Source organism: Lissotriton vulgaris, chromosome 7 (genome assembly GCF_964263255.1).
Source record: "Lissotriton vulgaris chromosome 7, aLisVul1.2, whole genome shotgun sequence".
Classification (NCBI taxonomy): Eukaryota; Metazoa; Chordata; class Amphibia; order Caudata; family Salamandridae; genus Lissotriton; species Lissotriton vulgaris.
The window spans coordinates 884,455,088-884,470,089 of record NC_141695.1 but is presented as its reverse complement, the minus strand read 5'-3'; the positions used below and the strand labels follow the sequence as shown (position 1 = coordinate 884,470,089).

Below are 15,002 nucleotides of genomic sequence, written 5' to 3'. Positions count from 1 at the left end.
GTCAATTGGCTTTGTGTTCTATTTTTTCCGACTAGTGAATGGACACAATGTCGAGGAGAGAACATGCATCAGACATATCAATGGAACATTGGCTCCCCATTCCTCATCACACAGATTGAAGAGAGACTTGGCCTTTGTTAATATCACTGCTTGGCCTGTCTTAGATAGGATTGTATGGGATGCTGTTCGTTTTCAAATTCATGGGCCCACTGATGTTCTATGGGGATGTAATTAAACAAAATATACGTTCTGATGATTGGGATGTTCAGGCCGTAGAAGCTTTGTTTTCTGATTTGAAATACTATGCTGCCTTTGATGCTGAAGATTTTTATTTAGATTCTGCTAATTACGGTGATTTATATTGTCACCAACATTTTGGCAATCCAGCTCCTATACAAGGCAGTTCTGCTTCCTTTTTGAAAAGGTTCACTTACTTTACTGATTTTAATCAGTCAAATCCCAATGCGGTTTAATTTTATTTTGACTGAAAGGTCCACATCCAAAGTTAGACTTACTGATACTAAATTATTGTAGTCCTTTCTAGACCAGTTGGTCGTTGGAGGCTACGAGTTATGGAAGGATACCATTGACCTTAACCCCTTGTATGCTTGTGACGGAACCGCTCCGTCACAAGCCACGGGTGAGCTGTGCTTGTGACGGACCTGTTCCGTCACGGTCCGCTCGGCGCGCCTGCGCAGCGCTGATTTCGCGCCTGCGCGGCGCTGATTTCGCACCTGCGCGGCCGCCCTACCCCCTTAGCGCTGCGGCGGAATAGCCGCCGCAGCGAAGGGGTTAAATCAGTTTGGGGTTCTAAAAGCTGGCAAGTGCAAGGCACTGAGGCTTTGCACTGTGCATGCCTCATCCTGAACCATATGTTTTTGAATTCTACAATACTTGCTTTGGATTGGCTACTACTAAACAATTAAATGCTCCATTTCCTGAATTGGAAGAGTATTCCAGTTGGAATAATGCCACTAAGTTTTCGATCAGAGAATTGCAAACTCTGTTGCTAAATTCTTCTTTTAACATTTCCAGTTTGGATCCCAAAGGCTGGTTGCTTTGGCACAAAAGTCCTGACTCTTGCCAGCATCGTTTTCTGGGTTTAGCAGAAGGCTTTACATAGGTCAGGGTGAATCCCCATTTTGAAAGTGGCCATTCTGTGACTACCTATTCTATAAGCAAATTATGTCAGAATTGGCTCAAACACTCTACCTTGGCGTCAGTTAAACTGCATTTGTCTAAACTGGCTGACGATGTTGATCTGAATGATTTTATAAAGGGCCCGGCTAACGGTAGATCTAAAAGATGGATATGTGCTATTTACAACGAAGTTTGGAAAACGTCCCAGATTGAGGCAGCTACTCGCATTAGGGCTATAGATCAAGCCAATTTAGAAAAAGTGCTAGTGGTTGTGGATAATAGCATAAGCACGCTCTCTTCCCGCATTTACACATTGGACAATATTGTATCATCTGTTGTTGATATTGTGCAGGATGAAGTGTCTGTTCTGTACCATGGTCAAAATCAATTGTGTTCTATTATGCAGTTTGAGTCTCAGGCACTGTTCAATAGACAGCATTCATAGACCCAGTGTCACCCTTTAGTGTGTATACTGTTAGAGTGGGGAACGTGACTGTGTTGTGGTCTTTAAACTCTCCCTTGGACCCTTTCTTTATCTGTTGTGTTATATTGCATGAATATGTCACCTTCCTTTGCCCCGTTTAATTTAACTGAACAGCAACATTTACTGTCGATGAAAGATGCATCTTTTTCTATGTTACTCATTGAAAGGTTGGAACCTTTACCATTTTCTGTGGCAGAAGCCAATACTGCAACATGGCTTATCCACGGTTTAATTACACTCCCGTTTCAGCTTTTCAAGTTAGAGGGATGTATGAAGTACTTTGCCATTGGTAGATATGAGCCTCTTGGAAGTTCTTATCTCCATGAAGCTTGGACGCTTCCGTTTACCTATAGATGCCTTAGGGAAGGTAAAGAAGTTTATTTGAATGGTGAAGAATGCACTAAACACCAGTTCACTCATTGATTTGTAGACATATCCAATTACATTTCTCTTGTAATCAGAATGAGCCTAATTTAGCCTGTATTTTGAAAGGTGTACCTGTGCCTGCTTTCGTTCCCACATTCACATTACTGGCAAATGGAAGTTACTTACTTTTAAACAATGAGGATTGTTGTGGTTTAATAAAGGGAATTGCTTATGTTGTTACAGTCAGTGAGCGGGTCGTTTGCTGTAAGAATGCAATGAATCCACCCCCGCATGGGAAGCTTGTTGTTTCCATCTGGCCCAAGATTCCGACCTTGAAAGCAGAGTTCAACAAGGAGTCGCATAAGAGCTCTATTGTCCCAAAAAGAAGTTGTCCTCACATTCGCACGTGAAACATTCGTCCTTCACGTGGCTAACACCCGCACAGAAGTGCATGCTTTATTGAATACTGATTTGCCCTTGCATTTCGGTGAGTTAATTCACACTATCTTCAATGCATCCCCCACAACTGGGCTGGCTCACTTTTTTAAAGTTGTAAGCAGTGGCGTTGTGACTTCTTTTCATACTATATTTGGTTTGTTTCCATCATTTTTCCATTCTATTTTTTCCAGCCTGTTTGGTGGATTTCCTTTACTGCTGGCGTGCTTTTACGGTTTTGCTGGTTTCAAAATGGATGCACATCCTGTGTTACAAGGAGAGCTGTCTCGGCTGGGGCTGCTTCGCGCCCGAATGCTTGAGTACTATGAAGCGCTGCCTCTTGCTACATTGAGTGCAACTTTTGGATTATCGTTTCGATTTTCCTACTTTACATGCGTCCAGCCTGTCTTTTATTGCCTGAGTTGAGACTTCAAATAGGCCCTGGATTTGTGTCTCTGCAATACAGTGTCTCCCGATGCAGATTATAATCAGTTTATAAGCCCCTTAGTTGCTGATGAATTGCTTTGTTCTGATGGAGGGATTATGGCCTTTGCAGCGATGCATGGAGTACTGGGTCATTGGAATGTGTTCTCAGCGGCGCAAGATTTCTTGGCACGCAGCTTCATTGAAAATCCACAGAGTTGTCCTCCGATGGTGCTAGAGGCTCCGGTAATTGAGGAACATGTATGTTCTTTCCTTTTGTTAAATTGGATGGCCGAGTTATTTTCAGATGAGAATAGGGACTTCCTGTTGGAGGCTGTTGCTACATATTTTGCATATTCATCGTTAGGATGAGATATATCTTTTGCCTCTCTTCCATGACCGACGCAACGCCACTTATTGGACATCGGATATTTAAAAAAAAGATTCCTCAATTTTTTTGGGGCCATTATGTCCGAAGGTAACGTTAATTTTTTTGACGGGATGAACTATTGACAAAATATGAGATTTTTGCTTCTAAATTTTTTCTCTCTATCCTTTTAAGAACAAATTGGAGACTTGTGTTCGGACTATTGTTCTTGAACTCTGCATTCCTAAATTTGCCCCCTATCTTATCCGTGCTCGGATCAAGGGAGGGTGTCATGGAGATAGGCTTTGCCTTCACACTGTGTTAAATTAGCATGAGCTTATTAGAAGTTTAAACGCCATCTTTCCTTTCTGCTGCTTCTGCACACAGCACATTTTTATTAGTGCTTTGAGCCTAGTAGACTACTTTGCTTCACACGAGAATAATTTGTTTTTCTTATAGTATCAGCTTTGCTTGGTAAGCGATGTCTGTACAGTGAGTGCCGAGGCCTTCAAGGTTATTTCAACACAGTGGTTGTTGTTCGGTCTGATCAGCACACGTCCTAGACATAACACACATGCAGCTGTGGCAAACTCTGGCTTTTGGCGTGTTTAATAATGCACTGCGCAGAGCATGCACAAACACTTGATGACTATTCGCATGCAGAGAGCTGGTGTAGAAGATGATGTGATCCCTTTCTACTAAGACCAGAGGTATGGGGCCACCCTGCTAAAACCCAAAGAGACCTTCTTTAGATAGAATAGGTAAGATTTAGGTGTAATTTAGCCTTTTTCCCTTTAGAATTTTAACATGCTTTCTCCCTTTGTATTTTATGGAATAGTAACTATGCTGATAACTTTGTTGCTCATAATATGTTTGCTTGTATTAGCTAGGATACTGCGAATGAGAACACTGCATTAGAAATAAATATTTCAAACTTCCACGTGTCTTCATTTACTCCTCGTTCTGGACTGGTATGTTAGTAATACGAAAGAGTGTTCATGTGTCTCACGTGACCGGAGGTGTTCTAAGTTTATGTTCTGGGTTGTCTAATCATTGGGTGGGTGTAAGAACCAATGAGACACTGATTGCTAGTCTGGTAGGGGATTTTGGACACTAAGGTGAGTTTTGGCACACCCTAATTCACTGAGGTTTCAAGTCTCTATGCACAGTTCTGTGTAGGAGCAGAATCCCTGTACACACAAAAATACGGGGTAATTGCAGATATGCACTTAAGGCTAGATCTTGATTTTGGACACAAGAACACTTTTTACTTATTAAAAAAGTGACAAAATGGAAGTTCTGCAAACAATGTCTGCTTGTGTTCCAGTCATTTGCATGGTTCCCGTTTATGTGAATTTTTCAGAATTACACAGGCCACTCACCCCATCCCCCCCTGCCCCACCCCCCCTTGGACCTACTGATATCACAGAAATGGTCAGAGCTACAACTCACCATGCACTTTGTGTCTCACCCTCGCACATGCAGGGTTACAATCTTGGCTAGTATCACAGCTATGACCCGCCACAGCTCGCCACCTATGGCAACACTCTGCTGCATAAACAGGCTTAGATCACAAACCATTACTCAAAAGTATGGCTTCCTTTGGCCTAACAGAAAGGAATAGGTAGAAGCTGGGCCTTTTTAAAACCGTGTTTTGTTTTCTCCAAAAGGAGGTGTATTTGTTCTGCTGCTCAATTGCCTTACGGTAGCAGGTGACCTTTTCAAGTGTGTCAGCACAGATAGATTTGTGACCAATAGCAAAAGAGGCAGATTGTTTGAGTCAGCTCGGACCTGTGTAGGATTTCCAGAAAGCCAGATAAGAGCTACTCTCCTGCACTTTTGGACAGAACAAGGTCTGTCCAGTTCAGAGGTCAAACAGCACCCTGTAAAGGTGATGTTCCCCAGTGTATGTCTTCCATTCACTGAAGAAAAGTTCCTCCTTGATAGCCTTGCTAATGACCTAAGGGGCAGGATTTATCTTAAATGTGGAGGTAGGCCAGACACATGTGCCAACTAATGTTAAACTTTTTTTTAAAGTATGTAAAAGTATTTTTCTGATTCTTGTCCCTTTAGTCTCTTTTACAAGTTTATCTGTAGCAGACTAGACACAACTGGTCGTACTCAGAAGTATATTTAACGCAGACTGGCATAGCAAGAGACCAAGTTGTTGGAGCACAGCCTAGGACACAGGAAATGGTGGTGGTAATGTCACTCTCGCAGAGGCCTTCCCACCAGTAGATTACGGACAGTCCTGCACACTAGGAAATGCTGCATGGACCCAGTCTTGTACCCCCTAGAAAATAGAATCATTCGTGGACACTCGTTAGTCATGTCATACAGGGAAGTTAACATCTGACTTGTCACACCGCAAGCCTCTCCTTCAAACAAAGACATGAGACACCCACTCCCACCCATAGGATGGCTAGATCAACCTTCCCAGGGAGGACCTACCAGACAGGACAAACCCCTATGGGGTTCACGATAACAATGACATGTATATAGCCATACTATAGTTTGCCTGTCAACCATATCCTAATCTTTTGATGGGAATTCGGTGCAGTGAAAGTACTTTATTTCAACAGAGGTTCAACCTGCTGAAGAAAATCCCGATGTGTGAAACAACTAACCTCCAGTAGGCTCGCAGATTGTGAAGTCTAGAGTGGGTGGTGGAAAGGTTGCCCATTGGGTCAGCCATCACAGACTGACAAAGCCACACAATTTATGTCCCAGAATGTGGTGACTACCTTTTACAAATTACTATCCAGGGAATCATAGATGCTGGGCCCTTAATTGTAGGGTTATTGACCCTTGGGTGCTGTTTTAGGCGCGGCAGCTCCAGCCTGTTTATAAGGCTCTCACGTCTGCTCATGGCTTCCCACTCACCAGGATACTGGGAAACAGAAGCCTGGTTTCATGTGTATTACTCTCCAGATCCATCCCTCACTACATGCAAGGTGGGCAGCATTCTCCCAAGTTAACTATCAAGTAGTGCAATAATGGAATTGAAACAATTCAAAAGCAATGCAGAGGTTGTAGAAGATATCACACAAAGAAGAAGGGCTTTACACATTGAACAGGCACCAGATTTATTGGCCTGCCACACATTTGCAGCTCCTAGAGTGGAGATGCCTCCGGTATTTCCACAGTCCAATGCTTACGGCAACACAAAGAAGGCCCATGACAACCACTGCTCCTCGCCTCAATTTTGGAAGCATGGATTGCGCCGCGATATTAGAGTCTGAGGGTTAAGAAGAAAAACATGTTATAGATGGCTAACCACCAACAAATAAAATGGTTTCATTCGACGCTTCCCCCACCTCCACACTTCGCCAGAGTATAGGCAGAATTCCAAACAGATGTGTACACTTCTATGAAAAAGGCATGTCTTTCTTGCCTCAAATCCTAAAAAGTACTTATACGGCTTAGGCTAGGTATAATGAGACAACTGTAAGTCAACATACTCCTGTGCAGCTCAATCAGCTTAAGACTGACCTGACCGTCTGAGATTAACTCAAATCAGAAGCGTACATAGTTTTTGCCCTCAACGGTCAATGCTTCTGGTCTGCAATATACAAGAGTAGGAAGGAATATTTAGCTACACTGTGCCACATTTGTGAGCTGGATGTTATTGGCTTGTGGAACCTATAACACTGAAGACTGGGGGAAGCACAATTGGCTTTTAAAACCTTAATAAGTTCCCTAGATTTATACAAGCTTGTCTTCAGAACAAAAGTAAATAACGAGAGCATGTCTGCAAAGTGGCAATAGAACAGAGGTCAGTGCTCCACACAGGCAACCATACCTCCTAGTACAACTGAAGTCTCGTCCTCTTCAAACGTAAAATAGACCGGCCCCTCCGCAGTCACAAGAGTCTTCTGGTCCTTGTCCAACGCTTCAGTCATTCTTCTCTCTGTGAAAAAATTATGAAGTCAGTCCACTAGGGTGGTAGGTGGGGCTGTTCACTGGATCTTGGAATCGATGATTAGGTTAGGTCAATGTAGAAACCAGTGTATAACACAAAGTACTGGTCTGCGTGCAGGGCGATGACTTAGTAACTAAAGTGGACATTTTAGACCAATATAAAAGAGAATAAAATGCCAATTATCACAATGTAAACTCAAACCATGCGTCACTGTCATGAGAAGCAAATCTTACTCCTGAGGAATGTTGGGCAGGTATTCAAGCAGGACTCCAGTAAAGAAGGGAAACACACAGAAGCACTGCAGTGGAAATAGATCTGCAAGAATAAAATACAAAAAGGCATGTGAGAACAGCACGATACTCCACAGTCTCAACTAGCACGAACCTCTGCTATAAGAAACCAGGACAAATCCAAATCACACCATGTGTACAGAACTGGTAACATAAGTGAAAAGGCATTTGCAATGCAATAGGTCTCGCCTTTGGGAGCATTTGAGCTATTGGCATTGTAAATGGCAAGGTCTTATTTATGTGTTTTTAACACATGCAAGCAATGACTAAACACGCAGTTTGTACTTATCGTCCTTGCTTACCAAAAGGAAGGCTAGCAGCAAAAGATGTGCAGTTACTGCCAGCCTTGCTTCCAGTAAGCAAGGACTATAAGTACAAAGTGCATGTTTAAGCACTGCTTGCAGGTTTTCAAAACACAAATAAAAGATGTTGCCATTTACAATGCCAATAGCTCAAACTCTCGCAAAAGCGAGACCTATTGCATTGCAAATGCTTGTTTATCTACAGTACTGATTTTCTTGGTCAGAACAGGTTGACTATTTTCTGCCCTGTTTGCATGGGGCTTAGCTTTGTCGGTGGTCAGGAGATACCAATTTGGTACATAGCAGCATCCTTGGTCCGAGCACTTCAGTGTATTTGCGAAAGGTTCAAAACATTGGGTTAGATAGCTCTAGTAACTGGCTGTATAGTTAAACATTGTGAAACCAAAGCATTACTGAGGGGATATGAAGCACGCACACACTGGCAAATATCAGCACCATTTTAATTTTATACTAACTGATCACGCTCTCTCTGATTCGTTTTTAATTATAGTATTTGTGCACAGTACGCACTCTAGTTGCTCTGTTTAAGTACAATATCAAATTCACTGGGCAGACTGTTCTGTTTCTTGTTCTCATGGGTCTTTACTGTGTTGATAGTAAGGAGACATTAGCTACGGTGATCGCAGCATCCCTGGTCTGCGCACCTCAGTGTTTTGAAGAGGGATCAAGACATCAGATTAAACAGCCTGTGCTGTGAGAGGCTGTATAGTGAAACATCGTAAAATAGCAGTCTTACTGGGTGGAGATATGTCCATGGTACAGACCTTTGTGAAGGCAGTTTTCAGAGTGGAGCTCTCTAGTTAGCTTCCTGCCCTTACTTAGCTGTGAGGCACGCTAAAGCCAAGCTCACTGCACACGTCCGCGCAGACAGCAGTACATGCTGCTGGCTTGAGCTATACAAGGATGAACTACTGGTCATTAACAAGCACTCGAAGAAAAAGAAAGCAAGGAATATTAAAACATGCGCGACAGAGGCAGCCTGCACTCAAAATTACAAATAAAGAGTGCTTCCAGACCTATATAGGAGAGCTTGTAACTCCGCGAGTACACAATCCAGTCCAGGTGGGCAGGGCCAAAAGTGGACAGGGAGGTAACAAGGCGGGACTAAGAAGCCTCCTTTTCAATCGTGAACCAGCGTTTAGCATGGAGGATGACACAAGCGAAAAAATAAGATGGGCGGGGCTTCAATTCCGCTTTCGAAAGCTTGTGAAACCATATTGATTCCTAGAAGTCCTCCAGCAGCACATGCGCGCTGCAACGCCAGGCGAGACCTAAAAAGACAAGCTGCTTTGAAATATAAAGCTTACAAGGCCGCAAAACAAGGCTCTAGGTAAGCACCACCCCCCCTTCCCCGAAAACTACTTTTTGAAGACTCACGAAGCAGCCCCCAAACGTGTTGGCTGAGCTGCTGCCATGGTTGATGAACACCTGTGAGTGGAGCGTGTAACCTGTATGCGAACGAAGGCTGCCGAACTCAATCCCACTGTAGTAAAGAGATCATGGTCTGAGAAATGCCCCTTTCTTCACGGACACAACAGACACGGTTTCACACGGTTACAACGGATCCACTGGCCCTTTGCTATAGAAGTGTTTTCATTTTACCTTTACCGGCGATGTTATTTTCCGATTTATTCTGCTCGACTGTGGTAAACTTGCCCTTTTGCTTTATTCTGAATAAGTTTCTCAACTTGGACCACTGGAAACATCGTTGTTTATTACTTTTTTTCTTTGATCAGGTCTAATTCTGGCACTGTCCCACGTTAATCCTCAACCACACCTGTGCGGGTTCACCCCATTGCAGAATTATTTTCATTGCCTATTACAGCAAGTTTAACACTGCATTCATTTTTTTGCGGCTGTGCAGGGATATATTCTCCACCCCTCCTTTTCCTCCAAATATCCGCTTTCGTCCCACAAACACACATGCACACCCTTTTGCAAGGTTTACCCTCCTCCTTCCTTTTATCGTGGGTCTCCAAATCACAGTATTTCCATCTGGGTTGATGGGTCACAGTGAATAAAAAAATTAGACCATCAGTACTTTTTTTTTTTACGATTCCTTTTATTTGATGAATGGGGATAATTCTTTTTTTTTTTTTACAATATATTCTAGATTTAATATTAAAGTAAAATTCCTTTATTCCAATGAATGCGTAGAAAATTTAAAGGAAACTGTTTTACAGAGACTAAATGTGTGGCTGGTCAGGATTACATCCTGGGTCAAGTATACTTTTTCATTGCAAAATCAGCAGGAGAAACTCCTGTTAAGGCATATCTCCAAAAAGGAGACTCAATGTTTTGGATTTGTAACATTGGTGTTCTCCATTTTGGATTTTCATCCAAAGAGGTGGGATCAGAGGGCAGAATATGTCCCACAGAAGCTGAAGCCAAAAACAAAACCTTAAATAGTCGGGGGGGGGGGGGCATTTTGCAGAGTAGAAAAGTAAAATAAAAATCTCACCTGGCCTCTTAAATTCTGTTGATTATTCTTCACAAAGGTGAAAGTAGTGACAGCAAAGCGCTTATAGTGAGTTGGGAATTGAAGAACAGAGGAAGCAGCCCCAACTGGTATGACTTGGGTCTTGTAATTATCTCCAGGGTAGGGACACCTGCACGACAAAGTGGTTATTGACAGTCATTCACAAACAGACCATCTACCACCTGCCCCCTTGCACACCACTCACCTCTTCTTCAGGATTGCCCACTGTGGCTGCTGCAAGGGATCGCTGGAAGGGGTGGCCCAGCACTCATTCAGAACCAGCACTAAATTGGGGTCCGTTCTCCGTAGAACTCGCACCTCCACAAAGACTGGATCCTTTAGGACCTTTATCACAGGGTACTCGCCGTCTTTGTAGTAAGAGCTGTATGCTTGATCTGTGGGAAACATAACCAAAAGGGACACCAGAAAATGCCATAGCATCAGCTACTGTGGCAGTTTGATACTCGTGCACAACAGTATTTCATGGGAAGTATGACATTTCCACAAAGTGCTTTGGATGTAGCATACCGGATTAGTGTTATATAGTCTACGCATTTCCCTACACCCATCTTTAAAATCTATGAATTATGAGGCACATACACCATTACCACTCCACTGGGCACCGCTGTTCCCTCTCGCACACACCTCTCGTTCTTACTGTAATCAGCCAGTTGGTGAGGTCTACATAAGCACGGTAGCACCTTGAGACCCTCACGGGTGAGTAGCACACATTATAATCCCCTGATTGAGTCATTGGGCTATCCTGGAAACCATGGTAATACGAGTGCGGGGATGGAGCAAGTAGAACAGGGTGAGCAAACCTGTCCCAGAAGCATAAGCCACCAGATCTGCACACAAAGATTCTACCAGTTTAGGCACATAACCGATGGAGTGGTGTTCGTCTTTTCATAGCACAGTTTGTTAATTTCTTGGCTTTTCGGTTCTTGTGGGCAGGCTGACATCTGCGGTTGTGGATTTACTGAACAATGTTTCCGTGGGATATCTGGGGTTGGAAATTTCAACCATTTGCTGTCAGTGCAAGAGTGTATTATGTGGTTTGCAGGATTATTCTTTCCATGCTATAACGGGTCATACAGAGAAAGGAAAGATCTTATGGCCCTATAACCTATTCCATGAGAGACGTGTTTTAGGTTATCCCATGGGAGTGCACAGGGGAAGAAAGCGTGACAGGGAGGATTAAGTTGGGATCTTGGATTTCACTTACTCCTCGTTAAGAGCTGGTTTGTACCGGTGAGACCTAGTGCCCTTCTGAAAGACCCACATGTTTATCAGACTCTTCGTAGTATAGATTTTGACTTTTGTTTGGTTATGTGGTTTCAGATCTAGATTCTGCTGAAGTCAATGCCACCCTGGCTTCTTTACTAATCACATTCTGATCTCCCTGCAGCTGGTACAGAGCAGTCCTTTTCTCAAGTCCACTTCGACCATATCTGCTGTTTCCCAGCCTAATGTCACTTTGCTTACTTGAAGGATGCAGCGTTACCTGTGGCAATTTTCATCTCCAAAAGCAGGGTGCCAGAGCTGCTGATCGGAAGGGGAGGTGGCAGCGTGAACACTTCTATGGTCAGTGGGACCAAGTCGCTACTGGCACTGAAGCTGCACCGCACAGTTAACCTGGGTGGAGGGAAGTCAGATCAAATACAAAGAAATAATCAATGAGAAAACAGTGGGCAGCAGTAACCCATACAGCAATCACTCCTTTACATGCAATGAAATAGGACTACAACAGGGGTCTCCAACTTATAGGTCAGGAGATACAGGTAGCTCGCCAGTACCCTGGAAGTAACTCCATGAAGAGCAGCCTAGCACAGTACCTAATTCAGAGGGTCTACTGTAGCTATATTGTAGAATGGCACTTTGCCAAGAAAAAAGAAAATCTTGTTTGCATGCGTTAACCCAAAAGGAAAGTGCAAATTCGATAGCAAACATTTTATTTTGCAAAACATATGCATATGTGTAAACTTAAGGACTGAAAATCTAAAACAAATTCAAACAGTTCTTTGAATGATAATCCATACAGATTTGTGCAGAGATATAAGATATTATCATTTCCTTTGTGCCTGTAGACACTTCCTCCTGTGATGATCATTAATTTTCGTTATGATACATTTTTTCATGACAACTGTTAATAACCCTCTTATGAATTAGCGGGGTGGTTACTTTTGAATTACAATATCAAATTAAAAATATGTATCAGCCAAAATAAATATTTTATCCAGATTATAGACTAGCATGTAATGATCTCGCCTGCTTCTCACATTCTCTCTCTCACGTCTGGAATTATACTGCGTGTCATTAGGTTCCGTGTTCTAGAAGTGCAGGGAGACGGGATTCCTTTGGCAACTGTTGCTACGAGTTGAAATGTGGATAGGACGTATTACGATGTACATGTGACAGTGTGAGAGTTCGTCTTCCACAAAGGACCTCTGGCACTTCAACATTTTCCTCACCTTATGTTAAGAAATGGTTTCTAAATGCTGCCAAATTAAGTGATGGTCCTATCTGGAATCTTAACAGAATTTCTCTAGCACCTAACATGCTTGCCACTCGCAAGGATTCTTCTGTTGCTTTGCCAAAATTAAGAACGAGTGTGCGTGTTGGAAAGGTCCCAAAAAAATTCTATGACTTTGTTTTGCATTAAAGATTTGCTTGTTTAAGATTTTTTAAATTATTTTTTTGTTTTTTATTTCCTCTCTTTCCTCTCAACTCTTTCCTTTCTTTTCAAAAGGGGGAAGATGTGTAATGATCTTGCCTGCTTCTCACATGCTCTCCCTCACATTTGGAATTATACTGTGTGTCATTAGGTTCCGTGTTCTAGAAGTGAAGGGAGACGGGATTTCTTTGGCGACAGTTACTACGAGTTGAAATGTGGATAGTACTTATTACAATCTACTTAATTTCACTTGTTAATAAATCCATCTTCTTCAACTCCCTACCAGTGTATCTACTTGTTTACACCTCTCTTATGCATTAGCAAGGTGGTTGCTTTTTAATTACAATATCAAATGAAAAATGTGTTTCAGCCAAAATAAATATTGTATCCTGATTATAGACTAGCACAAGGTCATGAAGATAAGTATGTGAAGACAGTATAGGTATATTCTTAACGCCACATCCCTTTATCTTGAAGAATAGAATATATTTAAAATCCACATCTACATACCTTGAAGATTTATGAGTAGGCGGTCTATACTTACCTCTTTATTTATCTTCATGTTTTTGGCATTACTCAATATTGTTACAAACATCTGAGAGACCACTACTAGTAATTTTGGAATGTGTGGAAAGTATTGTGATCATCTCTGTAGTGGTCATTACTGCAACAATTATCAAAATCATTAGTAGCTCTGGACGATTTTCATTGTTCAGAAGTAGCTGGTTACAGAAAAGTTTGGAGACCCCTCCACACCCTTCGATGGCTCCCACTCGTCTCAGTAGGAGAAGCTTGGAGTGCAAACCTGAAGTGCGGAGATCACATTTTAAACCCTTGAGCTTCATTAGCATCTACCTGAAGGTGCTCGCCCTGGTAATGGACCCATCACTTGATGTCCTTACATCACTTGTGGCCTCGAGTCTGTTCTCATACACCGTGGCATCACCATCCTAATGGAAGGAATGAGTGAATTAATACAATTTAAACCATGGATTTCGGTGCAAGGACTTGGGTGCAATTTGACCAACAGATTGTAGTGAAAGCCATTAGTTTGACATTTCCTCCCCACCACCCCTCCATGTACAAGCATAAACGAGCTATGGTAGTATTACACACTTTTGTTTCTGCGTCTCCTCGGACCTGCTCAGCCCAGTGATAATAGGTGCCCACGGAAAGCTGAGACGCTCAGCATTGTTATCACTCACAGCCCAAACCAGGGATCATTTGGCACCACCAAAAAGCCCCAAATGAACATAGTGCATGCGCGTCAGTTCGACTGAGGCCGACTGCACAGGCGAGGTTTTAGCTGAATGTATGTTCAATGCAAATGGACTCCCAGGAGCCGAACTGTTGGTTTCTTTCACATGATGAGTTTGTGGCTGTGATGCAATGCATCTTCACTCAGTCAGGCACAGGAGTCACAAGTGAATGCCTTTAGGGCACAGAATAAGGAGACACATTTCATATACATTGGGAATCATTTTTTCCAAAGCCATATTTTTGTTCTAATATATAGAATTAAAAATATTGTCTTGTGTTGGATCCGATACGCGAATGACAAGTTAATATGATTAAAGTTGGAAAATTAGTATGCTGTATGAAAGTGTTTATAAACATAATTTAGTTATTCAGTTTGTGAAAAATCCATCTTGGATAATATAAAAGCTGTTTGTCATTCACTCGTGTATTCACCCCCTACTATCATGTTCCCCTGTGCATCTTGTCTCCTCACAAGCTCAGCAGAGTGAAAACAGATGATGTAATGGAGTATTCCTACAGTTTTAAATACAACGCTTTCAATTAACTTTCTAGTGTTCCTGATATGTTGCAACATCCAAGGTCTTTCCGTTGCAATTCCTCTGTGTAGACAGCTCCTATTCATTTGTGTGAAATTATTTTGTTTAAACATCTTTGGATGGCAGTAACACAGAAGATACTGGGTGCTCTCATACAAAGGGATAGTGCTTGTGTCATGATACGGATGGTAAATCTTCTGATTTGTTAAAGACTAGTTACTTTCGATCATGCCATTATCAATCTTTCAACTAATTTAATATGCATGAATTGTATACAAGAACCCCAGGTTTCTGGGGCGGAGA

At 42.4% G+C, this 15,002-nt stretch overlaps 1 protein-coding gene across 1 annotated transcript in view; it reads right to left on the bottom strand.

Annotated features, from left to right (window-relative positions):
• Window positions 1-6,279: 6,279 nt before the first annotated feature.
• The window catches only part of LOC147702617 (zona pellucida sperm-binding protein 4-like), a 79,007-nt gene continuing 70,284 nt past the window's right edge, over window positions 6,280-15,002 (bottom strand). Inside the window, exons 6-12 of the mRNA XM_086928812.1 lie at window positions 13,759-13,853; window positions 11,734-11,864; window positions 10,435-10,624; window positions 10,212-10,359; window positions 7,371-7,452; window positions 7,018-7,125; window positions 6,280-6,453 (exon numbers count right to left, since the gene is read on the bottom strand). Of these exons, the coding sequence (XP_086784938.1) occupies window positions 6,302-6,453; window positions 7,018-7,125; window positions 7,371-7,452; window positions 10,212-10,359; window positions 10,435-10,624; window positions 11,734-11,864; window positions 13,759-13,853 (906 nt within the window). The 3' untranslated portion in view covers window positions 6,280-6,301. The remainder of the gene's footprint in view (window positions 6,454-7,017; window positions 7,126-7,370; window positions 7,453-10,211; window positions 10,360-10,434; window positions 10,625-11,733; window positions 11,865-13,758; window positions 13,854-15,002) is intronic.